Source organism: Hipposideros armiger, unplaced genomic scaffold, assembly GCF_001890085.2.
Source record: "Hipposideros armiger isolate ML-2016 unplaced genomic scaffold, ASM189008v1 scaffold_161, whole genome shotgun sequence".
NCBI lineage: Eukaryota > Metazoa > Chordata > Mammalia > Chiroptera > Hipposideridae > Hipposideros > Hipposideros armiger.
Genome location: NW_017731511.1, coordinates 1,876,322 through 1,892,188, shown reverse-complemented (window position 1 = coordinate 1,892,188; position 15,867 = coordinate 1,876,322). Strand labels below are relative to the sequence as shown.

At 35.9% G+C, this 15,867-nt stretch overlaps 1 protein-coding gene across 1 annotated transcript in view; it reads left to right on the top strand.

The window, feature by feature from the left end:
- Positions 1-15,867, top strand: part of ASAH2 (N-acylsphingosine amidohydrolase 2) — a 92,200-nt gene that overhangs the window by 42,173 nt on the left and 34,160 nt on the right. Inside the window, exons 9-11 of the mRNA XM_019651488.1 lie at positions 9,961-10,081; positions 11,618-11,743; positions 15,154-15,240. Coding sequence (XP_019507033.1) covers positions 9,961-10,081; positions 11,618-11,743; positions 15,154-15,240 — 334 coding nt within the window. The remainder of the gene's footprint in view (positions 1-9,960; positions 10,082-11,617; positions 11,744-15,153; positions 15,241-15,867) is intronic.

Sequence of the window (15,867 nt, the reverse complement as noted above, 5' to 3'; positions counted from 1 at the left end):
TCTCTCTCTCTCTCTCTCTCTCTCTCTCTCTCTCTCTCTCTCTCTCTCTCTCTCTCTCTCTTTCTTTCCTGCCTTTTTTTTTTTTAATCTTTTTAGCCCTCTATCAGTTGGTATGACAGGGCTCCTATTTGTTAGGCAGGAGCTGTAAGGAAGGTCTGAGCAGGTGTTTAAATGATTGCTCCATTGCTTTCTGTTTTATATACTGCAAATCCTTTTATTCTTACAAATGACAATTGGTTTTTATGGGTTTGGTTTCTAACCTTGGGACAAATTGAATTACAAAGGATCATTCATGTAAGGGTACCTTTTAAAGGCACATTTTAAAAAACAACAGGGACAGTGATTTGTTCAACCTATTTGAATAATTTGTGTACACACGTTGAAAAATCTGATTTATGAAATTACACAAATTTATTCAAATGATATTGACTTACAGAACTCATTCATGGTGCGTGTGTGTGTGTGTGTGTGTGTGTGTGTGTGTGTAAATCTCTTCCATCTATGACTATGACTTCTTAAATTATAATGTCCAACTGTCTATCCTTATGGATCTCTATTCTAGTCTACATTCTTCCCTCAGGCTAGTTAACCTCACGCAGATAGCAAATGGGGAACCCTCAGTGGACTGTCCTTCACCACCCATTCTTGATCTCTTCTCTTTTCTCCACCTCATCTCATCTTTATCTTTATGAATACCTTCTCTGTTAATATTAGCTCTGGTTTGTGACGCCCTGCTTTCTGTTCCTATATCCTGCACTGAATTTCTCCTTCTTGCTCTGCCCCTTCTGTTTTGTTGTAAACGTTGATGCTTTCTTCCTCCTTCAACTTTCCTATCAGCTTGTCTGTGTTCCTGTCCAGTTCCTGTCCAAAGGCCTTGGCTGTATAGTAAGTTTTCATCCTATTTCTGGTCTATCCCCATGTAAAGTGAAGGTGCTTACTAAGGGCTCTTTGATGATGAGGGTGATGATAGCTGACTGATACTAGAGATAAATCTTGCTTGTTAACTTATTTTGTTCCAAGTTTAGATACCAAAGCCATAAAACCAGTTGTCATAACCGGCAAAAGACATTGGACTTACCTGATTGTTGGATATCTGGAAAGTTCTTAACCCAAAGAGATTTAGAAGGTTATTTTTTTATTCAAGGTTTCCCCCACTCATATAAAAATAATATGTATTCACAACAGAAAAACTTGAAAAATATAGGAAAGTAGAAAGAAAAAAATTAACTTACAGTTTTATTTTCCAAAGTCAACCATGGTTAATATATATATATTTTTTTCTTTTTTTTTTTTAATTGGGGAATTGGGGGGATAGGAACAGCTCTGGGGAATTGGGGGAAGGGGAACAGACAAGTTGCTGTCGTTTTGTTCTTCAGTCTAGTTGTGGAGGACGTTGCTTCACTGGCCCAAGTTNCTTCCCTGGGCTGATGAAGGTGCCTAAGTTGGTGAGCCAAGTGGGTGATGGATTTCAGCCTCCATTTACCTGCTTTGTCAGTCACCTTTCTACATGTGGGACATGTTGGCCCAGGTCTGAGAGTATGGAACTTGGGATGGGTTTGTTACTATTTTAGAATAGTTAAGAATCTTGATTTTTGTGTTTGGCATTTTTTCTGTTTCAGAGTAGGAAGTACATCTGTTTGAATTGAAAGAGGACTTCGAAATCTTTTGTTCCAAATGCCTCAATTATATAAGAGGAGAAAATTATAATCTGTATTAATTTGCTGTTTATTAATTCACAAAGTGTAGTTGAAATGTATTATGTTTTTCAGTCTTAGGGAGCAAGAGATCCAGAAATTTTAACTAACTTTGCTACAAACTAGGATAAAATTTCAAATCTCTTGACTTTCTTCAGTACCTTGATTATATTGTGCTGACTCAAGTCAAGTTATGCTTCCTCTCATATAGTCTAGCTGTGACATAATCCTTATTTTAAAGTGTTTATTAACAGGGACATATTCATTCTTTTATGTCTATATTCTAACTTCTTTTGAAACTACACAAACCTTTCTTCCTCTCATTTGAACTTTGCTTTGATGAATACTTTTTGATCAGATAAAATAAGTTGTGAGTACAGCCTCCTTAAAGTGACCACCTTTCTTCATATCTTTATAAATATTCATCTATTACCATAGTACTTTGGTTATTGTGACAAGCCTGATATTTTAATAGCACATATTTCAAAGGGCAGAGGAGGCGGCTACCTGCGACTCACCGCAGCCCAGCTCCAGTTCAAGCTGTTGTTCAGCATCTTAGCTGCAGAGGGCAGTGTCACTGGCCCTCATATGTGGGATCCGAACCAGGGCCCTCTGGCATCTCAAGCCAGCTCTTAACCATTGTGCCACTTGGCCGGCCCCAACCATGGTTAATATTCATGTATATTTTTTTCTGTCCATGTCCTTATGTGGAATATATAATAAGAAATAGCCTTACTAAAAGGTCATTCTGTAAATGTGGATGATTACTTGGTTTCTTTCACTCTGGGAACTAGAAGCTTTAAATTACTGTGAAAAATATTAACAATCTTATCTTCCTATACTGAGACTATCGAGTTTTTTTGTTTTTGTTTTTTTTTGTTTTTTTTTGTAGTGACTCCATATATAACAATGATTTTTTTTTTTTGTCTATACACCCTCAAGTTAATATAGCTAACTCATTTCTCTGCAGGTTAGAATTTTTCATATATGTATTTTATACTATTCTCTTTTAACTTTTTTTGTCCTTATATTTTAGATGTGTCTCTTATAAATATCAAATAACTTTATTTATTTGTTTTTTACTCTGACAATCTTTGTATTTTGATTAGTAAGTTTAGTTTGAGAAATTGTGATTATTATATATCTGGAGTTTTCTATATCTCTTCACTTTGTGCTATTTGTCTTTCTTTTTCAATACTTCTCCTTTTTTCCTCCTCCCTTACCTTTTCTAGGATTAATGGAGATTTTAAAAACAATCTTTAAATGGCAAATTGTAGTTTCTAAAGGTGTTCGCAATAATAGCTCTTAACTCAAATAGTCTATACAAAGTGACCGTGGCAGTCCCCAGTAAGAGGTTAAGATGATTTCTCTGGCCCTTGAAACTTGCCTAGCATTGGGACTGCTTTGATCAATAGAAGATGGCAGAAGTAACACTGTGCTAGGGCTCGAATTGTTTTTTTGTTATTTTTTTCTTCCGTAGACTTAATTTTTTAGAGCAGTTTTAGGTTCACAGAAAAATTAAGCAGAAAGTACAGAGATTTCCCATATATCCCTTGGTCCCCAATACTCACAGCCTCCCTGACTGTCAAAAACTATCAACATCCCCCACCAGAGTGATAGATTTGTTACAAGTGATGAACCTACACTAACACATCATCATTACCCAAAGTCCATAGTTTACATTATAGTTCACTCTTGGTGTTGTTATCAAGTGGTTTTTTAATCATCTGGTAATCTTGGGACTTGATAATACTTCTATTAACATTTTGTTAAATAGCCTTTTTCTAATTATATTTATACTTTTTAAATATTTTTTAAACATGAGACTTTATTGTATATACAACTTAGTAACTTATTTTTATTTAGAAACACCTTATGAATATCTTTTAGTGCTATTTAATGTTTTGTAATCACCATTTAAAAATTGTTGTATTTCATTATATGCATGATAATGTGTTCAACTCACCAGCAATCATTTGATATTAAGTTTATAGTTTTTTTATCATAAAATACACTGTAATAAACATTCTCAAACAGATATCTTATATAGTTGCCAATGATTTCCTTAAACTAAGTTCCTAGAAGTGGTGTTGCTGAGCCAAAGAGGAAAGCTTATTAATAAGGCTTTCTCATAAATTGCCAAATGGCCCTCTGTGAAGGTTTTGCTGGTTAACACTCTGCTGCCCAAACATGAGCGGAGTGTCATTTCTGTGGTCTTGCCAACCTGGGTATTATCATGCTTTACAATTGTTGCTAAGTAATAGACCAAAAAGCCAAATCACTGTTGTTTTCCTTTTGATGTCTTCTATTTCTAGTTAAGCTGAATTTAAAGAAAAAATTCTTATTGGCCATTTCCTATTTTACTTTTGTTGATAGCTTCATCATACCATTTAGGATGCAAGCATTTTGATAGTAGTAACTTAATGGAACCCACCCAAACCAGATATTTCTCCAATAACGTCATCAGGAGGGGCTTTCTCATCCAGAATTTTTCAACATAACAAAAGGAGTAGTTGAGAATGTACATCTCTTGTCTGGAGCAAAGATGGTAGAACGATTCTCCAGGATGCTAGCAACCAAGTTTACCAGTTCCTTCAGAAGGGTTCCTCTGGCTACTGCTCATTGTCTTTCTTTAATCTGAGCAGTCTATTTTAAAATTTAGGTTGCTCCTTGTGTAAAATTCCAGCCCAATAACCCTTCCAGTAGAACAGAATGAAAACACCCTTCCCTCTACTTCCTCAAAGCAGATGAGGAGGGCTGCAAGGGAGGTGAAAAGACGTGTGTTAAGAAGGGTACTTAATGCCAAGTGCCACAACAGACAATGTGAAATTCCAGTGACTTAACATATTAAAGACTTATCTCCCATTCATACGAAGCTCAGTAAATATTGGTTAGTCCTTCTGCACACATGATATTGGCCAGAGCTATTTACATGTTCTATGCTGCTCGTGGGACTAGGAAATAGAGGAACACATGGGTATTTTGTAAGACCTCAAGTCTCTGCCACAAGAGGGCAGGATTTTCTCATTTCATGAGAAATGTAAGTTGGGTCGTGTAAATTGAATATACATGTGTTGAATACACACATATACACATCATATTAATCTTATGAAATATGTATATACACACACTCAGAGCTTTGTATCTCTTTTCCCCTTTTCATCATCATCACCATCAGCTGCAGAAGTATCAGTATCAGCATCATCCCAACATCATTATAGTGATGATTTATTCCATTCTTAGTATAGACCAGTCTTTAGTACTTTAGATATATTTATTCCTTTACTTGTCAAATGCTGTAAGGTAGATGCTACTATTATCTTTATGTTACAGATATCAACACTGAGGTTCAAAACTGAGGCTCAAACTGATTAAATAATTTGTTTCTGACTCCAGTCCTAGATTCTTAGCCACTAAAACATGTGGCCTCTCTATTAGTTTCTTAGGGCTGCCATAACAAATTACTATAGACTGGCTGGCTTAAAACAAAATACATTTATTCTTTCACATGTCAAGAAGCCAGAAATCCAAAATCAAGGTGTTGGCAGCATTGGTTCTTCCAGAGGCTGTGAGGAAGAGTCTGTTCCATGCCTTTCTCCTAGTTTCTGGCAGTGGCCAGCAATCTTTAACTTGTAGACACATCACTCCAATTTCTGTTTCCCTCTTGACATCATATACTTCTCTAAGTCTCTGCATGTCTGTTCCTTTCGTCTTGTTATGAGGTCACCTGACATTGGATTTAGGACCCAGCCTTAGCCAATATGATCTCACTTGCTTTCTATCTTGATTACATTTGTAAAGACTCTATTTCCAAACAAGGTAACATTCTGAGGTTCCAGTAGACATGAACTTTGTGGGGACACTAATACAGCTTCCTAGATTGTATTTATCCACTACCTTTGAATGGGTGCACAATATTCTCTTCCCTATTGGTGTACATCTAGGTTGGAGAGGGCGAGGACCTTAGTGTAAATCACACATACGCAGGTGCTCTCTTCCCTGGGCTGATGAAGGTGCCTAAGTTGGTGAGCCAAGTGGGTGATGGATTTCAGCCTCCATTTACCTGCTTTGTCAGTCACCTTTCTACATGTGGGACATGTTGGCCCAGGTCTGAGAGTATGGAACTTGGGATGGGTTTGTTACTATTTTAGAATAGTTAAGAATCTTGATTTTTGTGTTTGGCATTTTTTCTGTTTCAGAGTAGGAAGTACATCTGTTTGAATTGAAAGAGGACTTCGAAATCTTTTGTTCCAAATGCCTCAATTATATAAGAGGAGAAAATTATAATCTGTATTAATTTGCTGTTTATTAATTCACAAAGTGTAGTTGAAATGTATTATGTTTTTCAGTCTTAGGGAGCAAGAGATCCAGAAATTTTAACTAACTTTGCTACAAACTAGGATAAAATTTCAAATCTCTTGACTTTCTTCAGTACCTTGATTATATTGTGCTGACTCAAGTCAAGTTATGCTTCCTCTCATATAGTCTAGCTGTGACATAATCCTTATTTTAAAGTGTTTATTAACAGGGACATATTCATTCTTTTATGTCTATATTCTAACTTCTTTTGAAACTACACAAACCTTTCTTCCTCTCATTTGAACTTTGCTTTGATGAATACTTTTTGATCAGATAAAATAAGTTGTGAGTACAGCCTCCTTAAAGTGACCACCTTTCTTCATATCTTTATAAATATTCATCTATTACCATAGTACTTTGGTTATTGTGACAAGCCTGATATTTTAATAGCACATATTTCAAAGGGCAGAGGAGGAAAAATCCAGCATCTTCTTATTCTGAAATTTAAAGAACTTTTTTGAATACGTATTATTTCATTTTTGCAGAGAAAAAGTTCAGTTAATTTTCTAAGGCCTAAAATAAAGAAAAATGACTCAATGAAATAGACAAGAATTGAAGTTTATAGTCTAATTAGTAGACCAAAATTCATAGCATTTGCTTTCTCTACAGGTATTGTTGTGGTTCTTTGATGGTAGAGAACATGGCTGATTCCTTTCTATGTTCCCTGGGGTTTAACGCAATGCCAGCCACATGCTTGTCTACTAATAATTTCATATTGCTTGAATGAGTGGCTCAACCGCTACCTCTCTTTGCCCTTCTACATTTTGCTCTGGCCACTGTGACTATCCATTCTCTGAACACACTGCTCACCATCCCATCTGCATGCCTTTGCTATGAATGACTTTTCTCCAGTGTTCCCCTTGCCAGGTTCTTACTCATCTTTTAAGATCCAGTTCAAATGTCATATCTCTTAAGAGCAAGATGATGCCTCATTCATCTCTATGTAACCCGTGCCTGGCACAGAGTCAAAGTTAACTAAATTTGTATTGAATGAGCAAGTGAATGAACAGAAGGGACAGAGCAAGTATCTCATAGCAGATAAGTAGCAGATAAGAACATGCGCTTCATGGTCTGACAAACCTGGATTCATAGCCTACTTCTTGACTTATGTGACCTTGGTCAGGTTACATCATTACACTGAGACTTCATTTTCTTAATTGTCAAATGAGGATAATGATAGCATCTGACTCAAAGAAGTCTTGTGAGAATAAAATGAGATTCTGTATGGAAAATTCTTCACCTCAAAAGTGTTAAATGATAGTTAATGTTGACAGAATTGTTCTACAGGTTTCCTTTGATTGGGGAGGTTGCAGTCTGGCTCAGTCTGGCTGGCCTGAGTGCAATTGTATTAGAACTATTTTGGTTGGTGAGCGATGGAACTGCCATGGCCACACCCATTTTCCTTTCAAACTAAATGGAGTAAAACTACAAAAAAAAAAAAAAATCAGACTCCAACTAATTGGAAAACACTACTTGAGTGGAATTCCCCCTGGCAATTGAGTTTTAAGAGAAAGAGACAAACCACAAGAGGAAACTATTATAAGGTTTTTAAAAAATATAGAGACCTTGCCAGTAAGCTCTAGGGGATGACTGTAGAGCTACCTTCAGCCTAAACTTCTGTACCTTTGCACAGTGACAAATGCATACCTTGGGGACTTAATTCACCTACAGACTGTTGATGTGGCCTAACACTAAAAAAATTTGAAATGGATGTCAACATGAAAAAAACCCCCACAAAAAACTACTACGGAAATTTTTCAAATATATCCCAATGTAGAGTGATTAGTCTAACGAATCTCCACATAACTATTATTCAGCTTCAATAATTAGCACTATTCTGCCATTCTGTTTCATTCTTCTGCTTCTTTTTGTTTGTGTGTTTTGCTAGTATTTAAAAGCAAATGCCAGATATTGTATTTCACTCATAAATATTTGAGTGTGTATCTCTACCAGATTTAAAAGAAAACCTTAAAAAATGTAACTATAATCCATGATTATAACCAACAAAATTAAACATGATTTCTTAATATGATCTAAAACCCAGTGTGTGTTCTGTTTTCCCTGCTTGTATCAATAAAGTTTTTTTATAGTTGTTTTATTTGAATCAGAATCAAAATAGAGTTCACAGGTTCCATTTGTTGGCTACGTGTCTTAAGTTCTTAATTTGTAACAGTTCCCCTCCTTTGGTTCCATGCCATTTATTGCTTTAAGAATGTTTAAATAGATAAATATTTCATCAAAGCATGGATTTATGGTTTCTTTTGAAATAGTTGGAAGATCTGGCAGCCCTGGCTTGCCCTTCCATAGGCAACATTTGACTGCAGCACAGTAGAGGCTGCAGCCTGTAGGCCATGCAAATGCCTTCAGATCTGCAGAGTCCACACCAGTCTCTATTGCGCCAGCTCTTATAAGTCATTTATGTTACCTACCCAGCCCCCGTGGGCGTTGTGCCGGCCACCTCTGACCTACATATATTATACACCTGTTGGGCAATGAGAATTGAATCCTGAGTGATGGCTGCGAAGTCCAAAAACAGCCCCAGTCATTTGGTAAATGTTTAGTTTTGTGCATTACATTATTTATGTAGGACTGAAATGTTTAAAGAGCTTTCAGTGAAGAATTAAATCAACAAAAGATTTTTTAAAAATCCTAAATTAGCCTAAAACTTTATTGGCATCTCTTTGCTTGAACATCCTAGTTAATCTGCTTTACAGCCTTCTATTCTGTAAAATATCTTTTATACTCATGTGGAGGTTTGGGTGTCACAAGACCTAAACGTGAGTTTTGGTCATCTATGACAAGTGAATCACCAATTTACTTCTCTGAGATACCTTGCAGAGTGGAGGTAATAGCCTCTCTCTAAGGGTTGTTGTGAAGTTCAAATAAAGTGACAGATGCGACATTAATTTGTAAGCTGCATAGCTTTACACCTAAACAAGGTATTACTATGCATAAGGATATATTGAATTATGCATAGCATGCTCTTTCACACCTCTGTGCAGTTACTCTGCTGTTTTCTCTCCCTGAAATGCCCTTAAGAATTAATTGCTAGTCATCTATGGTCCCCAAACAGATGCCTATTTCTTTATAACCGTTGTCGCGTTGTATTAAAGCCATTTGTTCACATCTTTATTTTCCGTAAAATTTTGAGAGTAAACTGCAATTTGTTTAGTACTTGGCACACAGTAGGCCCTCAGGAACTATCTATTGGATTGGATTGATTTGAATAATTATATGTGTACTGGTATGGAAGAACAAGATCTATTTTCTATACAGTTCTTTAGGTACCATATTTCCCCATGTATAAGACGCACCCTTTTTCGAAAAATTTGGGGTCTAAAAACTGGGTGCATCTTATACAGTTATTGTAGATTTTTTTACTTGCATTTCCCGCTGAGGACGAGGCAATGTATGAAGGCAGTGATTCGTCATCAGACACAGATGAGGACAAGCTAATGGGTGGGAGTTTTGACAGTGATGAGGAGTTGTATGGATTTTATGATGAATAAAACTTGAGTTCAATAACTTTATGTAATACATTTTTTTTCAAATTTCAGGCCCCAAAATTAAGGTGCGTCTTATACATGGGAGCATCTTATACATGGGGGAAATATGGTATATCATCTAGTAAATGACCGGTTTTGACTCTTGTTAAAAGCTTATGATGAGGATAATGACTATAAAATATTTGTAAAAATAGTTTTGTGTTTTTAATTTAATTAAATGATCAGACTTGTTGAGTATATTATTAGTAATGTAAGCTCATTACCAATGAAAGAACCTAACTGTGGAATGCTGACCATTAATTTTATTTTTCCTGATGTACAAAACTTAAGCTCCCAGTCACCATTTTTGGCCCAGTTATCTGGTTCCCTTCATTAATTTAGGGCTTCTTGCTCTGTTACAGTTGGTTTGCCATCCACCCAGTCAGTATGAACAACAGCAATCATCTTGTAAATAGTGACAATATGGGCTATGCATCTTACCTTTTTGAGCAAGAAAAGAACAAAGAACATCTACCTGGACAGGTGAGAATTTATGTCATTGAAAGCTTCATCTTAACTCATTTAGTATCATCATTCATGCAATGTTCAGAATAGCTGATTCGAATCTTCAGAGTAAAGCCTCATCATGGACGTCACATACTGATATAATTGATAAAAAGAATTCTCCATCCTTCCTAATAGGGAAAGAAAAGTTAAAAATGACAAATAAACTTTGTGTCAATTACTGCTTATATTAATGGCTTCATAAAGTTACAATTAGTTAGATACAGGAGGGCAAGTTCAAGATTTTTGCAATATATAACAGTTTTTCTAATCACCTTCTAAATATTAAACTGTGTTGATGTTTGAGTTTGCTTTCAGAGTTATAAAAGTATTAAGCACATTCTTAATGGTGTAAGAACCTGAATGAGAATAGGTGATGAGTTCTTTTCACTGCTCCAGACTTTCCCCTTAATGGTGAATTTCCTTTCAAGGACTTGGTTCTACTTGCCTGTCATAAGGCCGAAATCAGAGACAACCCTAATCCATCAGACTTGTTATAGTAGTTTTGAAACACAGTGAGTGACAGGATCAGAGATGGGAGGCTAGGAACCCCATCTGTGTACACCAGGAAACTCCTCAGATCTGTGTAAAATAAAGACTACAGATAGATAAGTGGGAGAAGGGACCCTGCTCTGCTTGACACCAGCATCCAAGCCCTGAATGCAGAAGAATATGCACCACGGGATGAGAGCCCCAGTCCCTCTATAAAGATATTATTAGCTCCATGAACTTTGGTCTGATTTTTTAGTTCCTCTGTTGGCAAAACTCTTATTTTTTTTCATTTTAGCCTGTGTTTTAAGGGGGAAAAAAAAGGAGGTTCCCATTTATGATCACTGGCTGGATGCTGGTCACTTTCAGATAACTGATCTTTTTAGCATAAAAAAAGACACATGGTCTTTCATACTTGCTTATCTCTTTCCCTAGAAAATTTAAGACATTTAAGGTGGAATGGTGGACCAGTGAGTGGGTTGAGGTTAATGCCTTGCGCCACTCTAAAAGGTTATGTGTTATTACTTCAGGTTGAAGAGATAGAGAAAAGATACACTGAAGGGCAGGTCTGGAGGGTGGATGCTATATTTAGTTTCAGTTTTGCAACAGGACAACTTGGATTGGCTCTTTTCTTTTTAAGCCATGGGGTGTTTATTTTTTAAAGGCAAGTGAATTTTTGGAACTTCAGGTACAATGCCAGAGAGGAGACTTGATGTTTTAGCATTTTGTAATTTGTTGCTGCACACTGTGTTTCTTGTAAAAATGTTTCTGTTTGAGGTGCAAATTTGAAACTCCTGCTTGAAACAGCTTTATGGATCCTTGGAATATCAAGGGGAATGATATGGACACTGACTGCAATATGAGCCTTTTCAGAAATAAAATATTTTTGCAGAATATTGTACATATTTTGATTGTGTGCAAATGATTTAGAATAGTTCACCAGAGCAGGTTGAATGTTTGTATTTTTAGTGGAAGTCGTGGGAAGTAAGAAAGAATAAAAATGCAATTGGCTGTTTCTTTCGGCAGGGACCGTTCGTAGCAGCTTTTGCTTCATCCAACCTAGGAGATGTGTCCCCCAATACTCGCGGCCCACGTTGCACCAACACAGGAGAGTCTTGTGATAACGCCAATAGCACTTGTCCTGTTGGTGGGGTAGGTAATTGTTACCTGAAATCTTTGTGTTTGCATCTCATGTACTTTTTTATCTTAAATATTTATCATTAATTTACAAGTATTTCCTCAGATATACTCTGGCCTACTTACCTCTAGCATCTGCTTGTCTCAAAATCACACAGTAAATTTCAATTAGATAAAATTATGTTTTTTCCGTCTGATTGTGATTTTTTTTTGTATGATGCGATAATTGAGTACATGTCAGAGGTTGAATATCCTTCCCTAAACTCGGGCAGTCTGAAACATTTGCCTTGGCATTTCTGAAGTCACAAGTTAGTACTAAAAAATGCCTCCCTGAGATATTTCTCACAGGTTTTGTTTTAAACAATATATGATCAAAAATGTTTTTCTTTCTTTTAAAATTACAAAATCTTGCTGTAAAATTCAACATGGAAGCTTAGACAATAGTAGAAAGTAAAAGTCCCTTTTTACCTCCCTTCCTTGTCTTCTCACCTTCCCAGAAGTTACCACTCTCACACCTCTTCCTATATATTTGTCTTTGCATTCATGAACAAAATTTTATAACACATTTATTTATTTGTTGGTCCAGGATTTGAGTTTTTCATCCAATTTGTCTTAGAAACCTTTCTATAAACTATATATAATTCTGAGCATTAGGTTTTAAAGACAAATGTGGCTCTACTGTTTGTCATTCATTTAACTGTTTCCCCCCTTCCAAGGTCATTTAGATTTTTCAACTCTGACAGGATATTCAGATACTCATTTCTGGGTTCTTATTTGTGTTTCTACAACATTTCACCTGTGATATTACTTTTGTTAAACACTATTTCTGGGCTATGTATTCTATTCCAGTCAACCCCACCCATTGAGCAACATAGTTTTAGCAATTATACCTTTGTTTTATATATTACTGTTTTTATATAGAAAGTGTTTCTTTGTTACCCTTTATTTAAAAATTTTTCACAAATTATTAATTCACATTGTTTGTGAATTAACTGATTACTTGCTAAATTCCAAAATTCATAGATGAAATGGTGAAAAAATTATTATACTTATTTGCAGTAGAATATTATGCAACAACTTAATGTCTTATGTTGGCATATTTAATGTGGAAAAAAGCTCATAATACACAATGTTGACTAAGAAATTTAGAATTTAATATTGCATATTCATTATGGTTGCAGTTTTGAAAATAAATGCATCATAGTTAAAAGATAAAGTGAAACACACTGAATTGTTGACTATGGTTTTGTCTTTCTGGTACTATTATAAGTAGTGTTTATTCTATTTATGCATTTTTTTCTACAGTGAGTGTACTTTATACTCAGAAAAAAATTACAACAGTCATACCCCCTTCCACAAGAGAATTCTGTTTCTCTCTGAATGTTGGATTAGCTTCCCTCATGTTTGCAATACGGCAGTCAGCAGTGAGGAAGGTGTGTGCTTTTATCTCCCCATATACAGTAGGAGAGAGAGAAAACCTCTCCTCCAACCGTGGAATAAAAGTTCTCTTCTGTATGTTTGGGGCAATTTATGTCATATGTTCATCCCTGGACCACAGCAGTTGCTGGGGGAATGATACATGTTGACTGACTTAGGCTGGAGCTCTTGACCATTCTTCAGCAAGGCCTAGGGCGTGACCATGATTGCTTTAGGCTTATCTGGAGCTAGGAATGGGACCAGTAACTGCAAGGGGAAAGATGGATTCCTGAACAAAATCAGGACTCAGTTAAGAAAGAGAAAGCGGGAAATGGGCAAATGTTGCCATGTCTTTTGCTTTAATGTGGTTTCTTTAAAAACAACATTTAAAGCATTCCCTCATCCCACAACCTGTTAAAATTTTAATGAACATCCTTCCAGACAACTCTTTATGAATCCATGCATACATATGCCCATATATACAACGTTACATAAGTGGGATCATACTATAACGCTGTGCTATTACCTGCTTCCTCATTTCCAGTAAATATGCTTTAAAACATTGTTTATGTTATACTAACTCTGTGATTTTCAGTGTTAAGTACCGTAATTAATCAGTCCCTTACTGATGAGTATTTTCGTTCTCTGCCTCCTTTCTTTCTTCACACCCTTTCCCTCTTCTTGTTTTCCCTCTTTCATATAAGCGTGCTATGGTCACTCTGCTTGTCATATGTATTTTCACATGAATAAGAGTTTCACCTTAGTACAAATTCTTAAAAGTGAGTTTGCTGTCAAAGGGGAAGGAATCTAACATACGCTAAGCATTGCCCAAAAGCTCTCTCTGTCACATTTCCACCCACAGTGCATGAGTGACATTTTCCCCAATCTCTCACCAATACCAGGACTGTCAGGACTGTCAATCGTTCAGTTTTTACCAACACAGTATGCAAAGGGTTCTCTTTTGTAGTTTAAACTTATATCTAATTACTCATGAGACTGAACATATTTTAATGTTGAATGGCCATTTACAGTTCTTTTTTTGTAAATTACCTATTTCATCTATATTCCATTGCATATTCATTAGGATAATTCTCCTTTGCTTTCATTTTTTTCCAACTTTATTGAGATATAATTGACATATAACATTGTGTAATTTTAAGGTGTACAATGTGATGATTTTGATATACATATAAATGCTTTTTACTGAAAATAAGAGATGACTCAATATGGATAAATCATAAGGGTATTTTTTCATATTGACTTTTTAAAGTTCTTAATATATTAAAGCCTTAGCTTGTCATAACCAGTGTACCCTCCCTACCAAATTTATTATTTTGTCTTTCAGGCTTACTTATGTTTTAGTTTTCTCTATATGGATGTTTAAAATGTTTAAGGTGTCAGATTTATTAAGCCTGTCCTACATAATTTTAGAAGGGTCTTCCATACCTTTAAGACTTTAAAATATATTTGCTAATATTTTATTTTCATACTTTTTGGTTTCATTTATAATATTTAAATAGCTGATCCATGTCAAATATTTCTGATGTAAGGTATAGAGTCAGATTTATTTACTGATTTGTTTTCTGAGGGTCAGCTAGATGTTCCAATATAATTTTAACTGAGTTTTAATTTCAGGCAATCATGAGCAAGAGCCCCAGGCAAAAACAAGCAAGTAGAGAGATGTGTAGCAAATGGAGACGTGGCTTTAGGCCTTAGCTACAGGTAGCTAAGGAAAGATTTATCTAACAAATCTGACAAATCCTCTAACCCACCTGAGCCTCAGTTCCTTATTTTTAAAAGGTGCTGGAATAGATGATTTCTAAAAATATTCACTGCTCCAATTCAATGAATGATTTTATTTTTCATAGTCTTTAAACTGAGAGACTGTCTGAAAAGAAATGCTAGAATGTGGCTGAAAACTGTGTTTGCTTAGAGTCACTTGTAATTTTCTATTTCTTAATGTAATCGTTTATTTCACTAAGAACACATCTTGTCTCATTTTGTTCCAGTCTACCATGTGCGTTGCTATGGGGCCTGGAGAGGATATGCTTAACAGCACACAAATTACAGGACAGATCATGTATCAGGCAGCAAAGGTAAGCTGTGCATCCAGCTTCTTTCATCTTCATTTGAAATTGCTCTTTAAAATCCACTGACATTGTTCATTAGCAAGTCGATAATTGTAAGGAAGACAACAAGAGCTCAAGCTGCGCCAAGGAGTCTGGAAGACTGAATGCTTTTACACGTCAGCTAGGAATGTTGCTTTCACAAGCCACACAGGAATCTCTCTCCCTGACTGCTGGGTCCAACTGCTTACAGGAAGTACATTTAAAACCAAGTCATCAGGAAGACATGCTGCTTCAGCGAGAGTGCTTGCTTCAGAAACTGGGATGATAGACAGATTGTAAGGTTTTCAATTAACACGGTATCAGATATGACCAGACTGTTCCAAAATCTCGGAAATCTCTTAACTTTTTGCCTGCCCAATCACCTAGCCATTTCTTAACTTTTCCTTCAGTGACAAGGCAAAGCTGAGTAGCACAACTCCCAGCTCTTGCAATTTGGATTCAAAGTAGTTCTAGTCTTCTTTGATATGGCAAAGGTCATCCATCTTTTCTTTATTTTATTTTATCTTATTTATTATTATTATTCGTTTCAGGTGTACAAAACAGTGCACTAGTTAGCCTTTCACCCCTCACCAAGTGACAACCCCCCCCCAACCA